The sequence below is a fragment of the Polyodon spathula genome, unplaced genomic scaffold, assembly GCF_017654505.1.
Source record: "Polyodon spathula isolate WHYD16114869_AA unplaced genomic scaffold, ASM1765450v1 scaffolds_873, whole genome shotgun sequence".
Lineage (NCBI taxonomy): Eukaryota > Metazoa > Chordata > Actinopteri > Acipenseriformes > Polyodontidae > Polyodon > Polyodon spathula.
In genome coordinates this window covers 2,432-26,017 of record NW_024472360.1, presented here as the reverse complement: position 1 = coordinate 26,017, position 23,586 = coordinate 2,432, and the positions used below count along the sequence as shown (strand labels likewise).

The 23,586-nt window shown below is 47.3% G+C and overlaps 2 protein-coding genes across 4 annotated transcripts; one reads left to right on the top strand and one right to left on the bottom strand.

The window, feature by feature from the left end:
- Positions 1-104: 104 nt before the first annotated feature.
- LOC121309105 (A-kinase anchor protein 8-like) lies at positions 105-14,519 on the bottom strand. 3 transcript variants are annotated; one of them, XM_041241984.1, is made up of 14 exons: positions 14,436-14,519; positions 11,488-11,577; positions 10,760-10,789; positions 10,199-10,463; positions 8,907-9,624; positions 7,645-7,786; positions 6,195-6,220; positions 5,687-5,732; positions 4,144-4,261; positions 2,837-2,978; positions 2,437-2,530; positions 1,867-1,997; positions 1,233-1,328; positions 105-906 (listed from the first exon to the last, which is right to left on the bottom strand). In XM_041241984.1, the coding sequence occupies exons 1-14, from the start codon at positions 14,458-14,460 to the stop codon at positions 562-564; spliced, it is 2,268 nt and encodes a 755-aa protein (XP_041097918.1). In that variant the 5' UTR covers positions 14,461-14,519; the 3' UTR covers positions 105-561. The 3 variants fall into 3 exon arrangements, with proteins under 3 accessions (XP_041097918.1, XP_041097920.1, XP_041097921.1); XM_041241986.1 differs by having other exon boundaries at positions 6,195-6,217; XM_041241987.1 differs by lacking the exons at positions 10,199-10,463; positions 10,760-10,789; positions 11,488-11,577; positions 14,436-14,519 and adding an exon at positions 9,724-9,806.
- Positions 14,520-15,573: 1,054 nt separating this feature from the next.
- LOC121309106 (protein Wiz-like) lies at positions 15,574-22,986 on the top strand (the record flags this gene model as incomplete). Its single annotated transcript, XM_041241988.1, has 5 exons — positions 15,574-15,728; positions 17,835-18,200; positions 18,623-18,719; positions 19,273-21,842; positions 22,663-22,986. Coding segments are annotated over exons 2-5 (3,292 nt in total), but the record flags the coding sequence as incomplete, so codon positions are not given.
- Between the last annotated feature and the right edge of the window lie 600 nt (positions 22,987-23,586).

The following is a 23,586-nucleotide window of genomic DNA, read 5'->3' as shown; positions in this document are numbered from 1 at the left end:
CGTGCAAAAACAAACATCAAAAGAAGCTTTAAGAAGCTTGAACATTTAGGGAGAGAAAGAACAGAGGGAAGGGATGTGAGAAAAGGAGTGGGGAATGTTTGATATTTATAGGTATATACACTTTTTTATTATTTAACTTGCAAACAAAAACCTTAAAACAGTAACATTTCTGATTGTTTGCAAACACAAAAACGCAGAACCTACTGAAAATCACATGGCTGAATAATAAAAAAAAATAAAATAAAAACTCAAATAGTCTCCCATAATAAAATAAAGCCGTCTATATTCTTTTTTTTTTTTTACAGCTGTTATGTTTCTGTTTGATGCACGTTCAGCTCCTGCAGGGGTGTCCAAAGCGGTCCCTTCCACTCCTGGTCTTTGTTCCAGCCCTGTTCCAAATTGTTCAATTGAACCAATTAAACCTGCGTCCAGACCCCGAAGCAGGTAATCCTATCATCTTACCTGTTAACCCTAGAGTGAAATGTGATTGGACACCCCAGACCTACAGGGTTGTTATAACAAGGATTAATTAAAAGATCTGTTTTTGCGACATGCATCATCTCACGCCATGGGGTTCTCTTCCTCCAAATCCTCTTCGTCTTCCTCCTCCTCCTCCTCTCCATCAGGACCAGCCTGCTCCTCCTCCTCCTCCATCATCACATTTCTCCCTTCATCCCCTCCCTCTTTCCCCTGTGTCCCTTCCCTCTCTCCCGCTTCCGTCGCAGCGGTCTCCTCTCTGGGTGCCGTGGCGTCAGCGCCGGCCTCTGCCCCCGGCTTCCCCTCCTCTTCATTCCTCTCCCCGGCTGCGCTCGTCTCCGCCACAGCGCCCCCTGCAGGAGCCCCCTCCACGCTCTCGTCCAGCTCCTCGTCATGGTCGACGCTCTCATCGGTGAACGGATCCTCGCCCTGCCATGAGAAACAGCAGCAAAGCAGGAGCGGATTAGCGGCTGAGCAAGCGCAGAACCCCAGCCACGTTACGCAAAAGGTGGACAACTCCACTTTATGTAGGGCAGGGCTTCCCGAACCCGGTCCTTGGAACCCGTGTCTTCTGGTTTCATTCCAGCTGAGCTCTCAGTTACTTAACTAATTCATTCACTAAGTCATTCTCACGATTTCACAGTTCTAATTCAATTAACCAAACAACCCCCATTGCTTTTGATGTCGGGAGGCGAAGCATGCAGCGTGCGCTCTGTAAACACGATCCGAAGTGGAAACGAGGAACACTGCCCTACCTTTAAATACTTCTCCAGCATTGTGACAATGTGCTTGTTATTCAGCACGCTCTTCGCTACGTGCAGGCTGGACTTCTTGAACTGTTCTGCAATTCCCTGGAAGACAGAGAGAGGGGGGAGAGGATATTAGGGATGTAGATTCTGCTTCATTTCCTAAAACGTTTAAACTTTAACACATGGGGAATGTTTGTAACCAATCACAAATGCCACTGTGAGAAGCCTTCCATTAGAGACTGTTACTTTCCAATAATGCAACTTAGTGAGGACTATCTATGTGTGCAAGGAAAAGACTTTGAATAAACACAGGGATGAAAATAAGACTCTCCTTGCACAGCAGTTTCATACACTCCTGGTTTTACAATGAGTTTAATAAGACCTGAGCTTGTTACCCACACAGTGGCTAATCAAGCTTGAGGTAAAACCTGGAATAGGTGAAACAGCTATGCAGCAGGAGTCTTATTTGCATTTCTGAAATAGCTTTGCCCTGCACACATCCTACTGCATAAACACTGCAGCTCACCTCTTTATCTGACAGTGGTTAAAAGGAAATGAAAAATGAAAAACGTTTAACATATGCAAAACATTTAAGCTCCAAACTATTAGAAAGTGTTGCGTGCCTGCCCCGCCCCCTCACCTTGCGGTTCCGGATGTGTTCAGGAGAATGCAGGTGCCTCTGGAGCAGATGATACTGTGCAGGGATTATCATGTCACACGCCATGCAGTGAGCTGCCTCGATCCTCTTAAAGAACTGCTCCTGGGCAATACCTGCGTAGAGATGAACAGACAAGGGTGAGACACACTGCGCACAGCCCTCTGAACACCTCTTCAGAGTGACTGCACAGAAGTTACGAAAGGGAACACCTCGGGAACTGCCTAGCAAACACACGCTTGAAACTGGAACCAGAGCCACTGGAAACAACAACGAGCAGACAGGGAGGACCGTCATTTGGAAATAACACAAGTTCAGATTTACGCCTTCCATTTCCCCCGTGTGCTCCCGGACTTTCGAGGCTTCCGCTGGCAAAACCAAACTACCGTACCTAACCAGAAGGGACATGCAAGGTGGAAATGAAACGTGGAATTAAAACACTGGAGGAGCACTGAGGCAGAGCGGCAAGCCCACAGCTAGGTTTGGTTTGCCTGCCCGGGCTGCGTCGAAGTACAGCGCCAGAGACGGTGCAACACACAGAAGTGACAGACCTACCCTTGAAAGGGTCTTGCTTCTGCACGGGCCCCTCTTTATCAATGAGCTCCTGACGGCGCTTTTGAATTTTCTTATTCCTATTCACTATGTACTCCTGGCAAAGCGAGGGAAGACAGGAGAGGAAAAACATGTATAGTTTCATCTCTCAACGTGTGAAAGAGTTTGACACTGGCACTGAAAGCACTCATTCACATGCCCCTCTTTCCAATCCTCATTTGTGTTTTATACACAGTTTCAAACCAGCAATCATAAGATTAAAAAAAAGTATAAAAGAAAAATAAATTGTTTGATTGTAAGATTTCATATATTGTGGTGTATGTCCCTTTAACTACAGGTGAACATGACTCAGTACCATTATAATTACATTGTTAGTACTACTTACTGACATATTCCTTCCTACCTGGAGAAATTCGACAGTCTTGTCTGGCAGTTTGGTGTTGATGAATTTGAAAATCTCTTTGTGGAACTTGCTTTCCAAATGTGCTTGCACTTCCTCCTCCTCGACGGTACGAAATTTACACAGGGAGCAGGCGAACTGCATTCTGCAGACAAAAACAAGAAAACCTATAAAACTAGAAAGTCATGATGGCTAAAATATATACATACATATTTTAATTTAAGGTACTCAATTACCCCCCACTCCCCAATTTAGAATGTCCAATTATTTTTCCCCTCAACACAGCATCTCCCCACACAGCTGCTCAGGAGAACTGAAGGTTCAGCGGGCGTCCTCCGATCCCACGCCCGAGCCGGCTTCCTTTTCTACACCCAGGAGCTCGAGAGCTGACGTTAGCACGGAGGACAAAGCCCTGCAGGAGTCCGCTGGAGCTCACTAGGTGCCTGGCCGGCAGGGTTCGCTGTAGCGCGATGAGGAGAAACAATCACTGCTGGTTTTGCCTCCCTAATCCACAGCAGAACCAATGCAATACTCCTTTCAGAATCGCCAGTGAAGACCGGTCACTCCATACAGCCAGGACGTGAACCTGCGCTCCCCTAACTGTGTGACTCGCCCCGCAGACCACGCAGCCGTGCTTTTACAGGGTGAGCCACTCAGGGACCCCAAGAGTAAAATATTCTAATATTTCAAAAACGATCATTGGTAAAAATGTATTAATGCCTTAGAAAGTTGACATGAATATTAACCAGAGCCCACAAACTGTGTAACAAATTGCATATCGTGTGATCAATTAAAAATATCAGAACTAAATTGAGAGTTTATCAGATCACAGCCAAATGCAATCTGAAACGTGTACAGAAGGCCAGGAGTGTAAGACCAAAGTGTGGGTGAAAATCAAGCCAGTTATCGTACTAACCAAAATCACCCTGACGTTGTATAAAAACTGGATTAATTGACTTCTGAAATAAAACACATTTAACCCCACTGGACAGTACGGTGACCACCTGCCCCTAATTGGACGGGACATTCCCGAAATGTAAAGTCCCGGTCCCAGGCTTAATGCCTACGGGACGGCATTTGTCCTGAATTCGTAGACAAGGTGCAATCTTACAGTTTAGCGGCAGTCAAACCACAGCATATCTGTGTTTTTGCAATTTTGCAATGCCTGACGCTCGCTCGCCAGTTTAAACGATAAAAAAATGTACGTATATATCCAGGCGCACCCCCAGGGGCCCCTGCTAGGCTAAGCATTCGCCTGCCTGTCTTAGTTTGCACTTCACTGCCAGCCTGTACAGGAAAGGGAAGCTCACCGTTTATGGTCTTTGATATCCTGGTAGCGGTCTTTCTGCCGCTGGTTCTGCCTCTCCTGCTTTCTCTTCTCTCTCTTTTTCTTCTTTGCTTCTTCGTCCTCTTCCTCTCCCTCGGCAGCTGTGAGAGATGAGCAGTTCAGTGGAGGAGTCTGATCGGTGTTGCTGATCAATCAGACACCTCCTCAAATATCACAGCGCCCACCGGCTCAAAGAGCTTGAAACAAGGCTTTCAAATCAGTCTTCCTCTTGCCTCTTACTGGCAGGAGCACGAGAACATTTACAAACGAGAGGAGGCCGTTAGGCCCATCAGTGTTAATCCAGGTTTTTAGCAGCTGATTAATCGCAGAACTTTGTCAAGCTGGGTCTTAAAAGACCCAAGTGATTCTGCCTCAACAACATGACTAGTTAACCCCTTCCATCCCCTCACCACTCTCTGTGTAAAGAAGAGTCTCCTTCAGCAACATGACTAGGTAACCCATTCTATCCCCTCACCACTCTCTGTGTGAAGAAGAGTCTCCTTCAGCAACATGACTAGGTAACCCATTCTATCCCCTCACCACTCTCTGTGTGAAGAAGAGTCTCCTTCAGCAACAGGACTAGGTAACCCATTCCATCCCCTCACCACCCTCTGTGTGAAGAAGAGTCTTCCCCAGCTACATTAACCCTTAGTGGTCCATTTATTCAACGCCTGTCGGTCGTGTGAGGTCCAATTTATTTTCACACGCGCTGTTTCAAATTTTTTTCCCCCCACAGTAAAACAGGTTTAAAAGGCACACACCACTTCAGTCGTGCATACTGATAAATCCTCTCCTGATCACTCGTTTTATCTCCAACTCCTCAATAATGCGATCCAAGTCATTATTACTATAACATCTCAAAAAGCTCTGCAAGTGTCCGTGATATTCTTTGAGCGCTGGATGCGGAAGCAGCGATCTTCGTTCGTGTCCGTGTTATCTCTGTATTGCTCAGATCCGACCCTTTTATTTTCGGCTCCTATAGGTCTCACTTGGCCATTGAAAATGTTTCAATGCTTTTTCTGGAAAGAAAAACGACTAGAGACCTGTGCTTTACGTCTTTTTGATGATGTCGGACAGGGCCCGACAGTGGACCGAAAAGGGAAAATTGTGATGTCGGACCTGGTCCTCTTTCAATCTTTTTATTTTTTGGTACCTAATGGCTTCCTGTATTAACTGATATTATTTACAGGGATGGAAATAAGGCTCCCGTTGCACAGCAGTCTGATCCATTCCTGGTTTAACAAGACACACCTGAGCTAGTTACCTATACACTGTGGTTAACCAAGCTTGTAGTAAAACCTGGAATGGGTGACACTGCTATGCAATAGGAGTCTTATTTCAATCCCCGAGTAAGTTAACAGGACTATCAGAGTCTCTTATTCTATGCTTTTGCGAGTACGCTGAACAGCTGATGGATAAGAAGCAGTAGCACAGGCTTCATTTATGTAACAGTGGAAACGTTGAAGGTCTCTGGTGAAGAATGCCCTTGCTGTGTGGAATGTGTCTGCGTTTTAAACAGCACTTACTTTTCTTTTTCTTTTCTCCATCGTCACCGGCAACCTCTTCAGCTTCCTGCAATAAACAACAGAAGAGATCTATTCAATTTCACAAGACCATCTCAGACAGACAGAAGAGATCTATTCAATTTCACAAGACCCTCTCAGACAGACAGAAGAGATCTATTCAATTTCACAAGACCATCTCAGACAAACAGAAGAGATCTATTCAATTTCACAAGACCATCTCAGACAGACCGAAGAGATCTATTCAATTTTCACAAGACCATCTCAGACAGACAGAAGAGATCTATTCAATTTTCACAAGACCATCTCAGACAGACCGAAGAGATCTATTCAATTTTCACAAGACCATCTCAGACAAACAGAAGAGATCTATTCAATTTCACAAGACCATCTCAGACAAACAGAAGAGATCTATTCAATTTTCACAAGACCATCTCAGACAGACCGAAGCGGACCGAGTCGCTTCAACTGTGGCAGTAGCGGTACGTCACCGTTGGAGTAAAACACTCACTTCTTTATCTTCGGTGTCATCATCTTCTGAAAGAGAACGAAAAGAAAGTCTTATCAGCAAACACCGCCCGTCTGTAACCTCCCATAGTCACAGGCTAACCTACAGTAAAAGACATTGAGAAACATTACATTTCTCATTTTCTGTTCTATTTAGTTCTACAGAGCTTCCATGAACTTTTATGTTGAAGTTATTTGGAAATGGCCAATATCAGCATCAGAACTAAAAACGATTTCTTAAAAAAACCACGGCTTCTGTTAACTGCAGTCACAACCTGTTGCAGTTCTCCTTTGTAGCTGCCTGACTTACACACAGGTTATAATATCACAGACAGGCTAGAAACTAAGACTCGCCCTGCTGCACCCAGTCCTGGGGTTCAGAACTCCCCCCAGTGGAAGTCTATTATTGAAATGATCAGGAGCCAGGAGTTTGAGCAGGGTTAGAAACTCACACTAGCCCTGCTGCTGCTGCTGCACCCAGTCCTGGGGATCAGAACTCCCCTCAAATGATCAGGAGGCAGGAGTTTGAGCAGGGTTAGAAACTCACACTAGCCCTGCTGCTGCTGCTGCACCCAGTCCTGGGGATCAGAACTCCCCTCAAATGATCAGGAGCCAGGAGTCTGAGCAGGGTTAGAAACTCACACTAGCCCTGCTGCTGCTGCTGCTGCACCCAGTCCTGGGGATCAGAACTCCCCTCAAATGATCAGGAGGCAGGAGTCTGAGCAGGGTTAGAAACTCACACTAGCCCTTCTGCTGCTGCTGCACCCAGTCCTGGGGTTCAGAGCTCCCCTCAAATGATCAGGAGGCAGGAGTTTGATGCTACTCTCTAATAGTTGTTTGAACAACTCCCATCAGTAAGCCTGCAGACTCGGTGTGACTTCTTCACGCTGTGATGAGAAGTACGATCAGTTCAGAGCAGATTTAGCAGGGCCTGACAGTTCAGACTCCTGGCAGCTGGCCATTTCAATAACATACCTGAGCAAGATATATAAAAGCACAGCACTTCACAGAATAGGATAATGCTGCAGAAAAAACTGACTGTACGAACAGCCACTTGGTAACCTGTCTTCTTGTGTGCTGTGCTCTTCTTTACAGTTCAGTTTACTGGCAAAGGGATTTAACTTTTTTTTTTTTAGGTTTCTTGATTGGGGAAAGTCATACTAACAATTTCACATTTACTAGTTTCACAACAAGTTAAGAGGTATACTTTACTCTACAGTATTATTGGCCTAACTGCAAAGCTACACAATTCGAAGTGCTCTAGAGCAAATATTAACAGGGTTGGAAATAAGACTCCCACTGCATATTAGTTTGATTCATTCCTGGTTTCTGTACCTTAATAAGACATACCCTGAGCTTGTTACCTATACACTGTGGCTCATCAAGCTCGTGGTAAAACCTGGATGAAACTGCTATGCAATGGGAGTGATCAATGGAAGGGTGGATTCTCTCACCGCAGTCCTCTTCCTCCTCCTCCTCCTCCTCCTCCTCCTCGGAGTCAGTCCTGCGGTATTTACTGTCGGGCTCGTCTGTCTGGGACTGCCTCCTTTTCCGCCCGTCGAAGTTTCGGAACATGGGGCCCCCTTGCAGTCTCAGCTGGGGACAGAGGACCACAAAACATCATGGTGCTGCTTCGACTCTGTTTAAAAACCATTCCTGTTCCAGGGATGGAAGCAAGACTCCTATTGCACAGCAGTGTCACCCATTCCAGGTTTTACTAGGAGCTTCATTAGCCCCATTGTGTAGGTGACAAGCTCAGGTGCGTCTTATTAAAACCAGAAGTGGATCAAACTGCTATGCAATGGGAGTCTTATTCCCATCCCTGCCGTTCTAAACAGAGGGGCAGGAGAGGTGCATCTTAAACAATCCTGGTTACAAATGACAGTTCTCCCTTTATAGTTCATGATTCGTAATATTTTAAAATTCACTAATTCAGACAATTCACAGTTAGTTCAATTTTCCAAGTCCCATATATAACTGGACACAGACTCACTTTCACAATTTCCAATATTACACACTTTTTGGTGTGCTACTCAGACAGACAAATAAAGGAGAAGCACCGTGTTGGCAAATAAACCCCCTGGTTATGTTAACTTCCTTCGCATAACAAAGCACTATCACACAAACGCTCCTGACAGAGCAAGGGTTAACACAGTGGTGTGTGGCAATGGCTGCTTAAAAAGACTGCCACACAAGTTCCCCTGCCACGCACAGCCAGAACGTGCAGTTTTGAAAACGACGTTTTAGCAAACACGTATTTTCCAACTAACATATCTGACAAACTGAGGGCTTTCTTTGACATAGCGCACAGAGCCATGCTTAAAAATGAAAATAAATGGGTTTCTTAAACAAGAATTTAAGACCTATAACAGAAATGAAAGCTGACTTTAAGAGGAGCGGAAGAAGAAATACAAAAAAAGGTCCTGCTCTTTAATATTAATTAGAAGTCACTTCCCCATTGGAACTGATTAGCAGCAACTACATTCTGACAATTTGAACAACAAGCGCTCAATTCCTTGTGTACCTGAAGGGGTTAACGACTCACTATCTGCTAGTAAGTGTTGGGTGGCTGCCTCCAATCAAGTTGAGAGTTTCTCTTCTCTTGAGCTCTTTGTACAACCGAAGCAAAGAGTGTGAAATCCACACCCGATTAGAGGCAGCCACTGAGCACTTAAGATACATGCACAGAGCGCGTGGGGGGTCCAGGCGCACTCACCCGGCTGTCTCCTTCATTTCGCATGCGGTTTCTCCCGTTGCGTTGACGGCCTCCTCCGTAGTGGTTGCCCATGGGGAACCTTCCTCCCATCCCTCCTCCTCCTCCCATCCCCATCCCCATCCCCATCCCTGGCATGGGGGGCCCGCTGCCATGCATGCCGGGATAGTCAGGAACCAGGGCTTGGGAGAAGAGAGAGGGAAGCCTGTTGCCCATGCCCATGTTGCACCCTCCTCCTCCACCTCCCATCCCCATCCCTCGGGGTCCCATGTAGTTGAGCTCGTTCCACCGCGCGGACAGCCTCTCTGAGCTCGACGGGGGCATGTTGTAGCGACCGTGCTGCTGCTGGTGGAGGTGCTGTTGCTGGTGATGGGGCTGGTGGTGGGGAGGGTTAAAGTAGTTGCCCCGGCCGCGGTTGGGGGGCCGCTGATGGTGATGGTTTTGCCCCCTTCCTCCGCCGCGGTTCCCGGGGGGGCCCCCTCGGTCGCGGCCCCCTCGGTCGCGGCCCCGTCTGCGGCTCCCCGAGGATGCTGAGGAAGATGAGGAGGAGGGGTTGTCGAAGCGACTGCCGAAGGTGGACTCAGTGTCGGGCTGTCCTGCTGTAGCTGGGAGTCCCCCCGCACCGCCTCCTTCTCCGTATTCATAGCCAGATCGGTAGAGGTCCCGGTCGGGCAGCGGCGGTCGGGAGTCGTGGGTCTCGAACGACTCGAACCTGAAAGAGCTGCACAGCAAGGAAGCCGGATCAGTACCGGGTATGACAAGCACACGAATCCAGTTACACAAACAAAGTAGCTTTCTGATTTCAAAAATGATTTCTTACTTCAAAGCATTACAAGGTTTTCCTTTCCTTAGAGATTTGTTACTAAAAAACGGGAGTGAGACAAACATTACATGTTACTTCTTAATATCTGAAACAGATCATGCAAAAGAAACCAATGCATGAAATGGCATTTAAGATAAACAACTGACACTGTACTGCCGGGATGGGAATAAGACTCCTATTGCACAGCAGTTTCGCCCATTCCTCGTTTTACTACGAGCTTGATAAGCCACAGTGCATCGGTAACAAGCTCAGGTGTGTCTTATTAAACTCATAGTAACACCAGGTATGGATGAAACTGCTATGCAATGGGAGTCTTATTTCCAGAAATCGGTCATTTGATGGGACACCAGATTCATATTACTATACTCTGGTATTAGATTTTAGTTTTCCAGTATATTTCAGTTTCATTTCAGTGTAGAATATCTGAATATGAAAAGCCTGCGTGTCCCAGTGCCCCAGCGATCGCAGTCACCTCTCCTGGCTGTCCGGCGCTCCGCTTTCCTTGGACAGCAGGTCCAGTCTCTGGTTGATCTTGGCGATGAGGGAGTCGGACACCTCGCTGCTGGTCTTGGCCGTGCTGCCCATCGACCCTGTCGTGTTCATGCTGGTGTCCCCGCTCGTCGAGCTGGGGTCTGTCTTGGGGGTCTCCCACGTGCCTGCTGTGCCGTAGTTATAGGTGGCTGCTGTAGAGGCGGTGCCTGTCGTCTGTGTGTTGTAATAGTCATAGCCCTCGTATCCTGCAGAGTCAGCAGAGATGTACGCCATCAATCCATTATTGAGCGCTGTGGCTTTTAAACATTCATTAATTAATCGCTCGGGTGGCCTATTTTGAAGCTCATGTAGCTAGCTTACAGAAACACATGCTTAACTTACTAGACTGGTGCTGGTTTCTAGGGCAGCGTGCGTAACATTTGGGAAAAGTTGTATTAACTTGGCTTATCACAGACTGAATACATTATACCTTCCGCTGTAATTCAAACCATAACCCACTGAACCAGACTGATAAGTAAATTAAAACAAAACAGTCTCTTGCCTTGCCAGCCTGTGGTGTTTGCAGAAGAACCTGAAAAACAAACAAAAAAAGGAGTTGCTGCTAGCTGAGCGGTCCAAATCTGCTGGAAAACATGCAAAAACTGCAGAAATGTTCAGTAGGTATCTGTGGAGTGTTCTGCAGAGCATGTTATGTGTTTTAGTATTTGCACTAATAATGGCTTATAAAAATGTAAATTAAGTCAACACAATCCAATCAAACAGTTTAGGAGTGAAGTGCTTCCAATTTAACAAAGCAAGCACGTTTTCAAAGCTTTAACGCCAGTCTTAAAAATGAACTGCTTTGTGAAGGAGACAAAACATCTGCTCGTTTAACAAAGAACCGAACAGCCCTGTTATATATTTCAGGTCTCTTCAGCAGTCTGTTTGTGATCATTATGATGTAGCTGCAGAATCTGCGGAACGCTGCGAATTCCACGGGGGCCTGAAAATTCTGCGAGGAATTCCGTTCTCCGCAGATCCAATTAGAGATGATTTTACCCCAATAAAACACAGACAGACAGTGCTGCCCCTTTAAAATGACAACCCTTTACACCACAGAACCAGTTACAAGGAGGCATAGTTGTGGTTCCTATCCTACTATAGCACTTTCACTGACAACGTTCCAGTCAAACTGACTTGATTTGTGAAGCTCGTGGAAATCCAGCAGAGCGAATCGACAGGCTGTGGCGAGGGGGGGTGGCCTCGAGGCTCACTCCGAGATGCACATACCTGCAGTCCCTGCAGTGGCGGCTGCAGCTGCTGCTGACCCTGTCGCTGCAGGACTGGCAGCTGTTTCAGCAGTGCCCCAGGATCCAAAATCTGAAAACATACAGGCACCAGGTCATTCGCTGCAACAACTGAATCATATCAGGGACAGAAATGAGATTGCACAGCAGTTTCACTCATTCCAGGTTTTACTATGAGCTTGATGAGCCACAATGTATAGCCAGATGTGTCTTATTAAGCTCATAGCAAAAGCAGGAATGGCTCAAACTGCTATGCAATGGGAGTCTTATTTCCACCCCTGTGTCTTGTAAGCGTCGATCCCTGAGGGGTTAATTGAGTGTATTCACCTGCACCAACGCCACTTTTTGTTTAAATGTTGTGCTCCAGCCAGTGCAGCTGGACTCTACACATGGTCTTGTAAAACATTTTAACTGTACATATTTGCTGGGCAGCTGCAGATCCCTCACGCTGTCAGACTTAGCAGCCTGCTCTCCAAAGGAGACGAGAATGGTCACCTCATACATTCCCACAAAGCACGCCCCTTTGACCTCTTGTTACCTATACAATGGGGCAAATCAAGCTCGTAGGAAAACCTGGAATGGGTGAAACAGCTATGCAAAAGGAGTCTTGTTTACATGCCTGAGAATACCTGACCAGGTACTACAATCAAACTCTTTCCTGAGACAGTGTAGAAACGTGTGGGAACTTTTTCAATGTTGTGACTTTTTCCATCTCTTAGGGAGTTGACTTTTTTTTGTATCAAATTAAAATGCTTCACCCGTAACTACAGAACAAGCACATCCACCAAAAGCTTTTGAAACACAGAGCTAGGACATATGAAAAGCTAAATGCAGCGTGCAGAACATGACAGATGAAGCACCTGAAACCTGACAGACTTCTCATGCTAGCGGAGCTCTATCCTGACAGCGTCAACGAGTTTAAACAGGCATCCGACATGCAACTCCCGCTTCAACTTCTCAGAGCAAAGTACATGCAAAAACACGCCCTCCCCCACACAACATTCCTCAGAGGAACCAGCATTAAGTAACTTCGCAGAAGGGCTGCCCCATTAGTTCTGATTCGGGTGACCATGTGCATCCATATTCACAGTTTGGGCCAGTTTTAACTCACAACCCAATGCGTTCTGGGAAGTGTAGTCCTGCTTCTCCTAAAGAAACAAGTGAAGTACCTGGGACAGGTAAGAATTACCAGAATGCACTGCGATGGGAGCTGAAAACTGTTATGCTCATCCCAGCAAAAAATGAAACGTGTGTCTGGAACTGCGAAAACATTATTACTATTATTATTACTATTGTAATTTTTTTGTACAGTTAGAAGAATTCATATTCTCCACTTAAATGCCAACAGTTCTGGGATCTCATGGAACAGGGTGTGCATCAGTCACTGTTGACCCCTGGCACAGCACAAGTTAAAAGGGGGAAGAACACAACTACTGCACGACGAGGGCAGCACTCGCTCAAGGGTTACTGAAACAAAAAAACGAAAAAATGTTTCTGGATATTAAAATAAAAAGGGTAGGGGAAAGGGAAAGGCGGGTTTCCTACTTGACTTGAGAGCAGCACACTGTATACAGCTGTTAACTGCAGTCAAATTAACCCACAAGGGAATACGATATAAACCAGGGCTTCTCAAACTCTCAATTACTTAACTAGACCCTTAATTGAACGGATAATTTGCTTAATTAGACCAATTTGCTTGTTTTCATCTCTTAACAGTTGCATATTAGCTGTAACATTTTATAAGTAACTTGAACTTCAAATGTTTAAGAGCTGAAAACAAGTAAAAAGGTCCAATTAAGCAAATGATCAGTTCAATGACGGGTCTAGTTCAGTCACTGACAGCTCAGTTGGAATGAAGACCAGTAGCCACAGGGGGTCTCCAGGACCGAGTCTGGGAAGCCCTGATATAAATGAAATGGTACGGATTTAAACGCCATACTCTCTACTGAACTTTCTCGCTTTCAGCAAAGCGGGGACTTTACTTACAGCTGCATACGGGCTGTTGCACACACGACACTGTGCACTTAAAACAGCGTGTAACACAACCCCCTCCACTATGAAATACTGCAGCTACCCTGTGAACGGACGTTTTATATCGGAGAATGTGGTTTGAATTAATCTTATTTGAACCAGAATGGCAAGATGCAATTGGACCAATAACCGTTTACGTCTTCTGAGACACACAAATTCAGTTTTGGGGAGGAGGACGGTCATATCTTACACTATAACCATTTTAAAACCCTCGCACATAGGCAGCTCTGTCGCCAATATAATTCCGAAAAACTGTGCACAGTATTGAGAGCTGAGGCAGTAGCGGCCATTTTGTGTTCAAGAAATAAATCAACAGCTCCATTTTATTACGAGATTATAAGACTTAGATTTTTTTTTCTTTTTTTAATATTTTTTTAAATAACGAATACAAAACGTAATCAAAAGACAACTAGACGGAGTGTCAAATATACACAGCGGTCTCTGCGCAAAGGACTGTTTGTACTAGGAACGGATTACGCAACCGAAAAATAAGCTAAATATTACAAGCATACAGTGAATATTAATTATTACATACAATTTTGAAATATGCATGACACAGACCGCAAGCATGTTGTGTTTACAGTACAATGCACGATCCAGTTCGACTGTGCAATACGTTCACTGTCAGTGTCGAGCCGGGTGCGGTAGATCAACATATTATTACATTTAAAAACAAAATCAAATAACGTAAAATGCATAAGAGTTGTGCACTGTAAATAAAAATGTATCTTCTAAAATGCCTTGCATTGTTTTTTTGTTTTGTTTTTTCCGTGCGGTTTGCAACGGAATTGCATCACGGCAACGTGAAAAGATCTGGCTGCTGAAATAATAATAATAATAATAATAATAATAAAAACAGAAACCCGTGGGGACGGGGGTGGAAGATGTTTTGAGACTGACCTGCGTAACTGCTGTTGTTATCCATGTTTGCAGCCCCTCTCGCTTAGAAACAGCTCGCTGCGTGTGGACTGGACACCCGCAAAGAAGCCCGGCCCATCGCGGCGGATTGGCTGTGAGGCGAGTTTCGAGGTCACCCATAGGATACCTCTACCGCCAATCATAAAGAAAACAATCCCATTGGTTAGAGGGTTTGGCTCTCATTGGCGGGTTGAGATATCATTTGGGTTGGCGGCGGGGAGGAGCTTCGCGTTCGCGGAGTGGCGTTCTGATTGGTTTCTGTGGACCTGTTAGTGAATGTTGGCGAGGGATTGTCACATTTGATTGGCGCTGTGGGAAAAGAGAGCTGTCCAATCAGACCGAGCGTCAAGAGGGAACGGGTTTTCGATTGGTTACTTTTTCTTTCCAGGCTCACATGGACCTGTCATTAAACAATGACGTCAGCCGCAGAGATTAGAATATCACGTGGTCTCTGTGCTTTGTCAGAATATCAAACATGCTGTCATGATTATTGATTTATTCGGCTAGTTAGTAATTTACAGACTTGTATATCAGTCCTTATCGGACCCTTACAGTGTGCATATGTTTTTATAGAAAGAATAAATCTATTTGAATAAATGCATTGGACCCTATCGACAAAACTAAGGAGTTTTTAAAGGAACGGTTTTGAAATCATTCTCTTAGGTTAAACAGTTAGTTTGAAAATCAAGAATAAACTTCTGCAACCGCAAACCTGATTGAATTAATCAGAACAGGCTTAAAAAACAGTCCTTGATGAAAAATTCTTTAAAACCGTTCTTAAAGGATTGGTACTTAAAAAAAAACAATCACAATAACATTATTATTATTATTATTATTATTATTATTATTATTATTATGAAGACTAACAGATTATGAATTCCTGAGATCAACTGATCAATTTAATGATTTAAGTACTGCTTTTTTAACCCTTACCTTTTTGCATATGGTGTTATAAGATGCATGCTACAGTATTTAAGTGGTGCCGTTCTTGTATACTCCTCGCAATAGACAGCACTGGTCAGGCATCACTCACACTGCAGAGTGTGGCCCAGGTTCAGCCACACTCAACATGGAGGCAGAAGCCTGCCCTCGCTTGTGACGTCATCGCCGAGGGCTGAGGGGGAGGCATGGCGTCCTGCAAGCTGGTTTTGGGAAGCGCTGAGAAGGGATTTAAAGGGACAATGCACCCAGTGGCCGCAAAATAACAGCTACAAAAGCATGCAGCTCTGCGTTTAAGCTGTCAGGAGCGACTCCGAAGCTGACAAGCCACCTGCTGTAAGTCGATTATGTCAGAATAAGAGGCGTTTTCAGGGGCAGTTCACATCATAAACACACACCGCAGGCAGCATCGGGGTCCGCTCACGCCGCTAAACATTGGCTGCCCATTTCCACCGATGTTTTGCACTGTGCCACAGACAAAGCAAATCTGGGATCGCCAGTTTTTGTGCAAAATTGGCACTGCTTGACATATTCAGGATAGGTTATGATGCGCTTTCTCGTCTTCAATTAAGTTGCGCGGCGCCAGAAGTCCGCGGTCATTTGAAATGTTGCTTTTTTTTTGGGAAGGAAACCGACCCGTGGAATGGTCGCGGGCAGGCCCACAGCGCGCTGGACTGGTTTTTGTTGCGAGTCTGGGAGTGCGGTGCCAGGCGAGACACCGTGGCGTGGTAGCCGGAGCTCGCCCACAGAATAAGCCCTTTTACGGGCAGCCGGGTTGTGGTTTGTGTGATGTCTGATTATATTAGCCAGGGTAAAGTCATGAGACAAATCAGCCACCAAAACCAAACAGTTGCGCCGTGGGTGGATGGGGGGGGTTTACTATTATTATCCACTTTTTTTGGTGGAGTCGCGCCCCTTATGAAGTGAGCTGCAAAAAAGCACACGCCCCAAAAACGTGCACGGTTTTATCACCCCGTCTCCCTGCTGGCAACACATCCCTCGGTGCGGTGCGGAGCGTAATTCACACGCAGGCGTTTATTCTGTACTTGCTTTATTACATTGCAGAATGCATTTAAAAATCCTGGTTCACAAGTTTAACACAGTACTGTTTCTGTATCTACAGTGAGCCACTGACCTGAATTGACATGCATTATGCTGGTAATGCACTGTACACTGTGCTGTGAGTGCGTGTGTCATTCAAACTGGCATTGTAAATCTCACCACACTGCTCATGGGAAACAGTAGTACCAAAACATGTAGGGGAAAACAATCATATTGAATAAATAACGCCTTGCAGTTTTTTGGGTTTAGTTTTTGATCGCACGATAAACTTATTTTGAGCCGATTCTGTTTCCCAAACTCAGAAAACGCTGTTAATTGCAAAACAATGTCAAGAGTTTTTACGTTCGTAGCTTGAGTCTTTAATAAGTAGTTTTCTCTTCGTTAGGACGCAGAGACAGCTTGATAGCGACCAATTAACATTTGAATGAAAACTGACAAGTTCAAGCCCTACGTATATTCAACGAAAAACTGACAAAAAGAGAAAAATGCGACGTTTCAAAATCTTACATGGAGTACTGTACTGCTATTATGACTTCCGGTAGACTTTTTTTTTGTTGCGATATCATTTTGTAGTTTCTTTGATGTTAAATAAAAAATCTAATTTTTTTTTTTTTTAATTTTTTTTTAAATTCTAGTTGCTGCAAATCTTTTGGCTTCTGTTCAGGATGAAAACACGCACCCTGAGCGAGGACCCCCGCCGGCTGAGTCTGTGTTGTCAAGTCCTGTTCCCCTGCATCGCCTCTTTTTAATTGACAGTGAATATTATAAACGTGTCATAACGCTGGCATTGGTGTGGAATTACAAATGCAGTAACCAAAAACATAACAGTAGTGTTTATAGTCTGGGGGCCTTTGCATTATCAGGTGCCGGGATACCTTTTAAAGAAGATTATAATTCACATCCCCATGGGAACCTACAGCAACAGCTGCACTTGTAACAACACTGACAGTGTGATCTCAGACGCTGAGTTAGATAACTAAATGTGCCCACAGGATCCCTTCACGGCTCCTATTGAAAGGACTTGTGTGTGCAGTGTTAGCCTGTGCATGCAGGCTCTGTTAATATATCACACAAAGACACAGATGCAGTGTAAAACTTTGTGCTTTTCATTCTCTGATATTATCCCCTTCACTGACTGCATGCACTGTGCACAATTCATGTGTGATTGGGCCATGTTATGTGTTTTACCCATGCTGTACTTTATAATGCAAGAGTTCACACAAATAGTAAAGCATGTTTCTGATGCAGAGTAGGATCAGCGTGACTGCTATAGAGGAGTTTATAGAGAAAAACTATTTAAAAGTAAAGGGATTGATGGGTTTTGAAGTGCTGGGTACACACAGTATCGAACTAATAGCAGCTTATTTCAACCTCTTGCAGCACCAATCTCAGCCCAGACTATGTAGACGAGCGTCTGGGTCCAGGACAGTGAAGATCACGGAGCTATGGAGAAGGGAGTCCCTGAGCCAGGCCTCGCAGCACAGAGGGGCGGTCCTCCCACCACAAGGGGGGCCAGCCCCCACCCCCCAGGATTGGACGGGCCAGGGAGGCAGGCTGAACCCTTCAGCAGCACCCCAGCCAGAAGAGACGCCAGCTGGCAGGGGCCGCAGGAGACAGAGGACAGACCAGGTAGCGGCACAGCCAGGGAGCCCAGAGCAGAGCTGGGACCTCGGAGGAGAGCTCAGCCCTCTGCCTTCCCCTCAGCACAGGCTTGGGACTCCGACTCGGAGAAGGAGACTTTAGAGGGTGCGTTGGGTTGAAAGGGCAGCTCTGTGTTGTTGTTATTTTGTTTTATGTTGAGCTTCATTTCAGAGATAAAACGCCTTTGCTGGGGAGAGTTACAGGGTGATAGTGGTAGCAGTAATGGAACTGCCACGTCATTATTGGAGCGAGGGAGTTCCACTGTTTGAGGAACAGGCCACAGCATTGTCACTGTTATACTACAGCGTTTAAGTTTAGTTGTTTACCTCTGTCTGAAATCATTGCAGGAGTTCTCATTTGGAGATCGGCACAGGTGTCGTTAATTACTGTCATTTCCATAGAAAACAGTGGGAGAGCATTGTCCGGTTGCTGTATTAACGAACAAGGTGTCAATTTGAATAACTCTGGAGTAACTTTTTTTTTGTCCTCCTTTTTAGTTTTTGTCTTTTTTTTTTTTTTTTTTTCAGAGGAAGAACTGCAGCACTTTTCGAACCCGCACGGGCTTGCTTCCCACAGTCCAGAACCGCACCAGAAGGTTCTAGATGTTTGGCAGAAGCCAATCGGGTAAAGAGAAGGGCAGGTGCTGTGTTTTGGTACTGGCGCAGCGCTGTGGATCTCCTCCTAGCAGACTGAGTCGTAAGACAGCGGTTTCGCGTCCAGCCCTTGTCTTTCCTTTCCATTCCATTCAGTGGGCTGAGATTCCCAGCGAGCTAGGCTTCTGACCCCTGTGGTTGAAACAGGTCATTCAATATCCAGAGTGTTCTTTGCATTATAAGCTCTGGGATGAATGCTGGCTTGCGATCCAGTCGCTGAAACATACACCAAGCTAATAGTTCAGTCAAGTTCTAATAAGTGTAGCAGGTGGTGTTGAATCGTTATGGATTCTGACCCCTTCCATAACCTCACCTGTGCAGACCAGCCCAGCTCTTTTGCATAGTGGTTATGTTGTGCGTAATAGCCAGCCACAAATTGCAAAGTCCAGATCACGTAGCTAATATTACACGCCGAATATTTTCTAATACAGTTATTTCCATTACCAATTGCCTGTATTCATCAGTAGAAAAAAAAAGTCAATAGAAAATCAATGTGGATTTGCCTCTTGCTTTTTCTCTTGCAGGCCCGACAGCGAGGGCAGCACAGCACCTGAGCACGAGCACTTGCTTACCACTTTATCAAACAGCCCCGGCACTGAAGGGCTCCGCGGGGGCTCTAAGCAGCACCCCCGATCAAACAGCACTACACCCTCCCCGTCCGGTGAAGAGGAGGAGGGCTCAAGCAGAACCACACCAGTCACGTCTAAGCACTTAAGCAGCGGCGCACTGCGCTCCGCCACGGGACTCGAGGAACCCGATGTGCTGTCGGAAACATCGCACGATGTGAAGGCGGCCGCTACCGATGACCCAAAGAGCACAAAAATAAACGAGGCAGTGTCTTCCCAGGGACGCACGAAAGAAGGAGGAGAGCCAGAAGAGAAGGACCGGGCCAGTCCAGTTAAAGCGGTTGTCCCAGAAACAGCTAAACCAAAGGATGAGAAAGAGCACTTGGGCAAGGAGAGCTGGTGCAGGGCGTCTCCCTGCAGTGGCTCCTCAGAGGCGAGATCAGAGCCCTGGTTGGAGACCGGGGAAGGAGAAGACGTTTACTATTTTCCCCAGTCAGAACGAGGAAGCCCTCCTTCCCTCTCCTTGCCACACAGCACCTTTCCTGAAACACGAAAGCAGGTCCCCAGCTTGCAAGCTGGCACTGCTGGAGGAACTGAAGAAGAAGAGGAGGAAGAGGAGGAGGATCAGGAGGAAGAAGAATTAGGAATGATTATCACGAGCAAGCCATCCCGTCCCTCTCCAGAGAAGCGCTCCCTCAAGGGGGAACGCAGAACCTCAAACTGGGACTCCAGGAGTCGGATCAGCAAAGGGACGGCCTTTGCTGCCTCCCGTTCCGGCTTTGAGGTTGGAGGGGGGCGCTACGGCTACGGCATCTCTGCGGAGGAGGTGCGAGGCAGAGAGGAGGATGAAGACGAAGATGGTGGTGAAGAAATCGAAGAGGAAGCACTTTTGGATGAGGCCGAGCAGTTGGTCTTCACTTGCGTGGAATGTAGCATCTATTTCAAAAAGCAGGTGCACTTGCAGGAGCACATGTTCCAGCACTGCAGAGCACAGCAAGGGGGGGAAGGGGGAGCGGCAAAGGAGGGGGCTGGTAGTGGAGGGGCAGGGGCAGGGGAGTTCTGTTGCCCCGAGTGCGGGTGGGAGTTTGAGGATCGCGGCTCGTTGGGGCAGCACCGCCGTCGGCATCAGGAATCCCGGGAAAAGATTATGGAGGAGATCCAGAAGCTGAACGAGTTCCCAGGCGAGGGGAGCGAACCCAGGCTGCGCTGTCCCAAGTGTCGTTTCGGGACCAACTCCTCTAAAGTGTTCGTGGAGCACGCCAAGATGCACATCAAGGAGAGGAACGAGCGGGCGAGGGGCAAGGGCTACCAGCCATCACCCCTGGGCTTGTACCGGCCAGTCAACCCCTCCTCTGCCGTCCCTCACCTCCCTTTGAAAGAGCGCTACGCCTGCCAAATCTGCAGCTTCCCAGCCCCCAGCGAGAGCATCCTGAGAGAGCACATGAAGTACACCCACTCCCATCATCTCCCCTGGGGAATGGACCAGCCTGACGAGAGTGGGGAGAGTCTGCCAGGGACCAGCAAGGACTCCTACAGCTTGGCCAAACCTTACCCCTCGCCCACCAAGACCCCTTCCGTCCCTTCATTCGACGGTGTCCGATTTGGGCCGTCCTCAGGACTGAAAACCGGGGCAGTAGTTGTGCGAGATACCCCCTTCCATACCCAGAACCCGATCCGTGGTGGCCAGTTTGGCCAGAGGAGTTTGGAGGTCCCCACGGCTCTCAAAGGTGGTCCGTACCACCCCAGGGTCCAGCAAGGCCCAGATTCCCACCAGGCTCTACCCAAGAGGAAAGACATTGCCTTCAAAAGCATCGGGAACCGCAGGAGCCATGCCATGCTGGCCCGTCCAGGGATGGGAAACCCAAGTGGCCTCAGCTGGCCTGACAGTGGCCTGGAGAACCGGGAGACCCAGGAGGTGGGGGGTGACGAGGCCTCCTCCGGCTCGGAGTTTGAGGACCACGTGGACGCCTGGTTTCCAGAGCAGCTGGAGGTGCCTCGGAGAGCTCTGGAGCTCAAGTGGGAGTTCAGAGAGGAGCTGCGAGGTGCCGGGGAGAGCGTGGGCCAGCAGGACCAGCTGAGGAGGATGGTTCCCATGGTCGTGCTGGAAACTCTCAACCTCATGCCCAGAATCCCCCAGCCATTCCCCCTCCGCAAGCCTGGGCCAAAGAGCGTGATGGAGGCCCGGCGGCTGGAGTGGGAGAGGGCGGTGAGGAGTAGGATGCACTCCTCCTCCTCCTCCTTCTCCCCCCCGCTCCTGGAGCACCTCCTCTCCTGCCACCCCGGTGATGACTGCTTCCTGGAGGATTTCCAGGAGGAGGGAGCGGGCTCGGAGCCGGGGGCGCTGAGGAGCGTGGAGAGGAAGTGCCCCTACTGCCCTGACCGCTTCCACAACGGCATCGGGCTGGCGAACCATGTGAGGGGCCACCTCAACAGGGTGGGGGTCAGCTACAACGTGCGCCACTTCATCTCCCCCGAGGAGGTCAACGCCATCGAGCAGAAGTTCTCCTACCAGAAGAAGAAGAAGAAAGGTGAGCCGGCACTGCTGCGGTGCTCCTTCTCGGCTTAGCTGTCTGATGGAGCTGTGCGAACAGATAGTCCGATTCCTCGGCACGACCTTTCCGCAGAAACAGGATGCTGACAATCAGAGGGGGCTGGTTGGTGTTGATCAGGCTAATAATTTACCACTGCAGGCAAAACAGCAGGAGAAACAGCTGCTTGTATATGCGTGGGTTGCTGTTCTCTGCAGAATTCGATGAAATGCAGCAATCATTGAAAATCCAAGCAGTTCAATGACCCTCGCTGTCTGCACCTGATCTCTGTGGAGAGCTCAATCCGAGTCATGGAATAATCGGTTCACACAGCACTACTATATGACTTGCATGTAAAGAAATCTGAAGTATTGCAAACTGGATTAGTGAAGGGCCTTCCTACAGGATAAAAATAAAGACAACTTACTGTCAACGTTGCCTCACAGTGAAATAACCCAACCTGTGAGCTATCGAATGGAGAAATATTAAGGGAGTGTTGTATAAGAAGCTATGGGACCTTCCTGGGTTTTACACATTAGAAACTGTTTTAAACTGAATTGAAACCCTTACAAAAATGTACTGAGTTTAACAACTCTAGTAAAAGCTACAATAAGGGAAACTGCTATGCAATAGGGGTCTTCTTTTCATCCCTGCAATATGTAGAGTGTATATCAGAAATCCTTCTAATATTAAGACAGTCTACACACATTATCTATACTTAGTGAAATAACTTCCATATTTCAGTAAATATCTAATTCAGTCACTTGCAGGCAAAATCCCCATCTTCCTGGTCCTCTCTTTTTTTTTTTTGTCTCTGCAGTTGCGAACTTTGACCCGGACACATACAGCCTGATGCGCTGCGAGTTCTGCAGCGCTGGCTTTGACACGCGGGCCGGCCTCTCCAGCCACGCACGGGCGCACCTGCGAGACTTCGGGATCACCAACTGGGAGGTGACGGTGTCTCCCATCAACATCCTGCGCAATCTGTTCAACAGCCGCCCCGACCTGGCCCTGCCCCGGGACGCAGCCCCTCCCCGTTCTCCCCGAGAGCAGGAGCCGGCTGAGGAGGGGTCAGGGGGGAGCCTCCCCCGCTCCCCCTTCACCTCCCCGTGGAGAGAGGAGCCTGGACCACTCTTCAGTGAGGGTAGGCACAGGGTTCTCTTGTAACTTCTGATTTTATCAGTTAGTACGTTGTCTCTCGTTTATAAGCAGGGGTGAATTCGTGAACAAAAAGGTATAGGATCCTTGTTGCTTTTGCAGACATTATGTACTGCCCCTGATTTACAGCAGCTCCCTTATATGCTCCAAGTTCTCGTCTGCTTGTTGGTTTCGTGTCTTATTGTTGGTAGCTGCATGCTGACCTTTGGCTCACTGTGTTTAAACATAATCTTCAGGTTGAACAACGTCAGGGATTAATCTGATGAACAGGAGTGATAGCGCTTGGTTTTTTTGGCATTTCGCCGTTTGGGGTGTAATTTTCTCACCCCTAGACATTGCATCCTAAAATATTGAGGGTTTAGGTTGGCCAGGGTGTCCTCAGTTACCCCTGCAGTCTGGCCCGGGTGCCTGCGGGCTTGCCTGTAAGCTGCGTTGTCCTCCGACGCTGTAGCTCCGAGGTGGCTGCAGGGTGAGTCTGCAGTGTGTAAAGAAGCGGTCGGCTGACGGCACACGCTTCTGAGGACAGCCCATGTTCGTCTTCGCCGCTCCCGAGTCAGCGCAGGGGTGGAAGCGTGAGCTGAGCTTT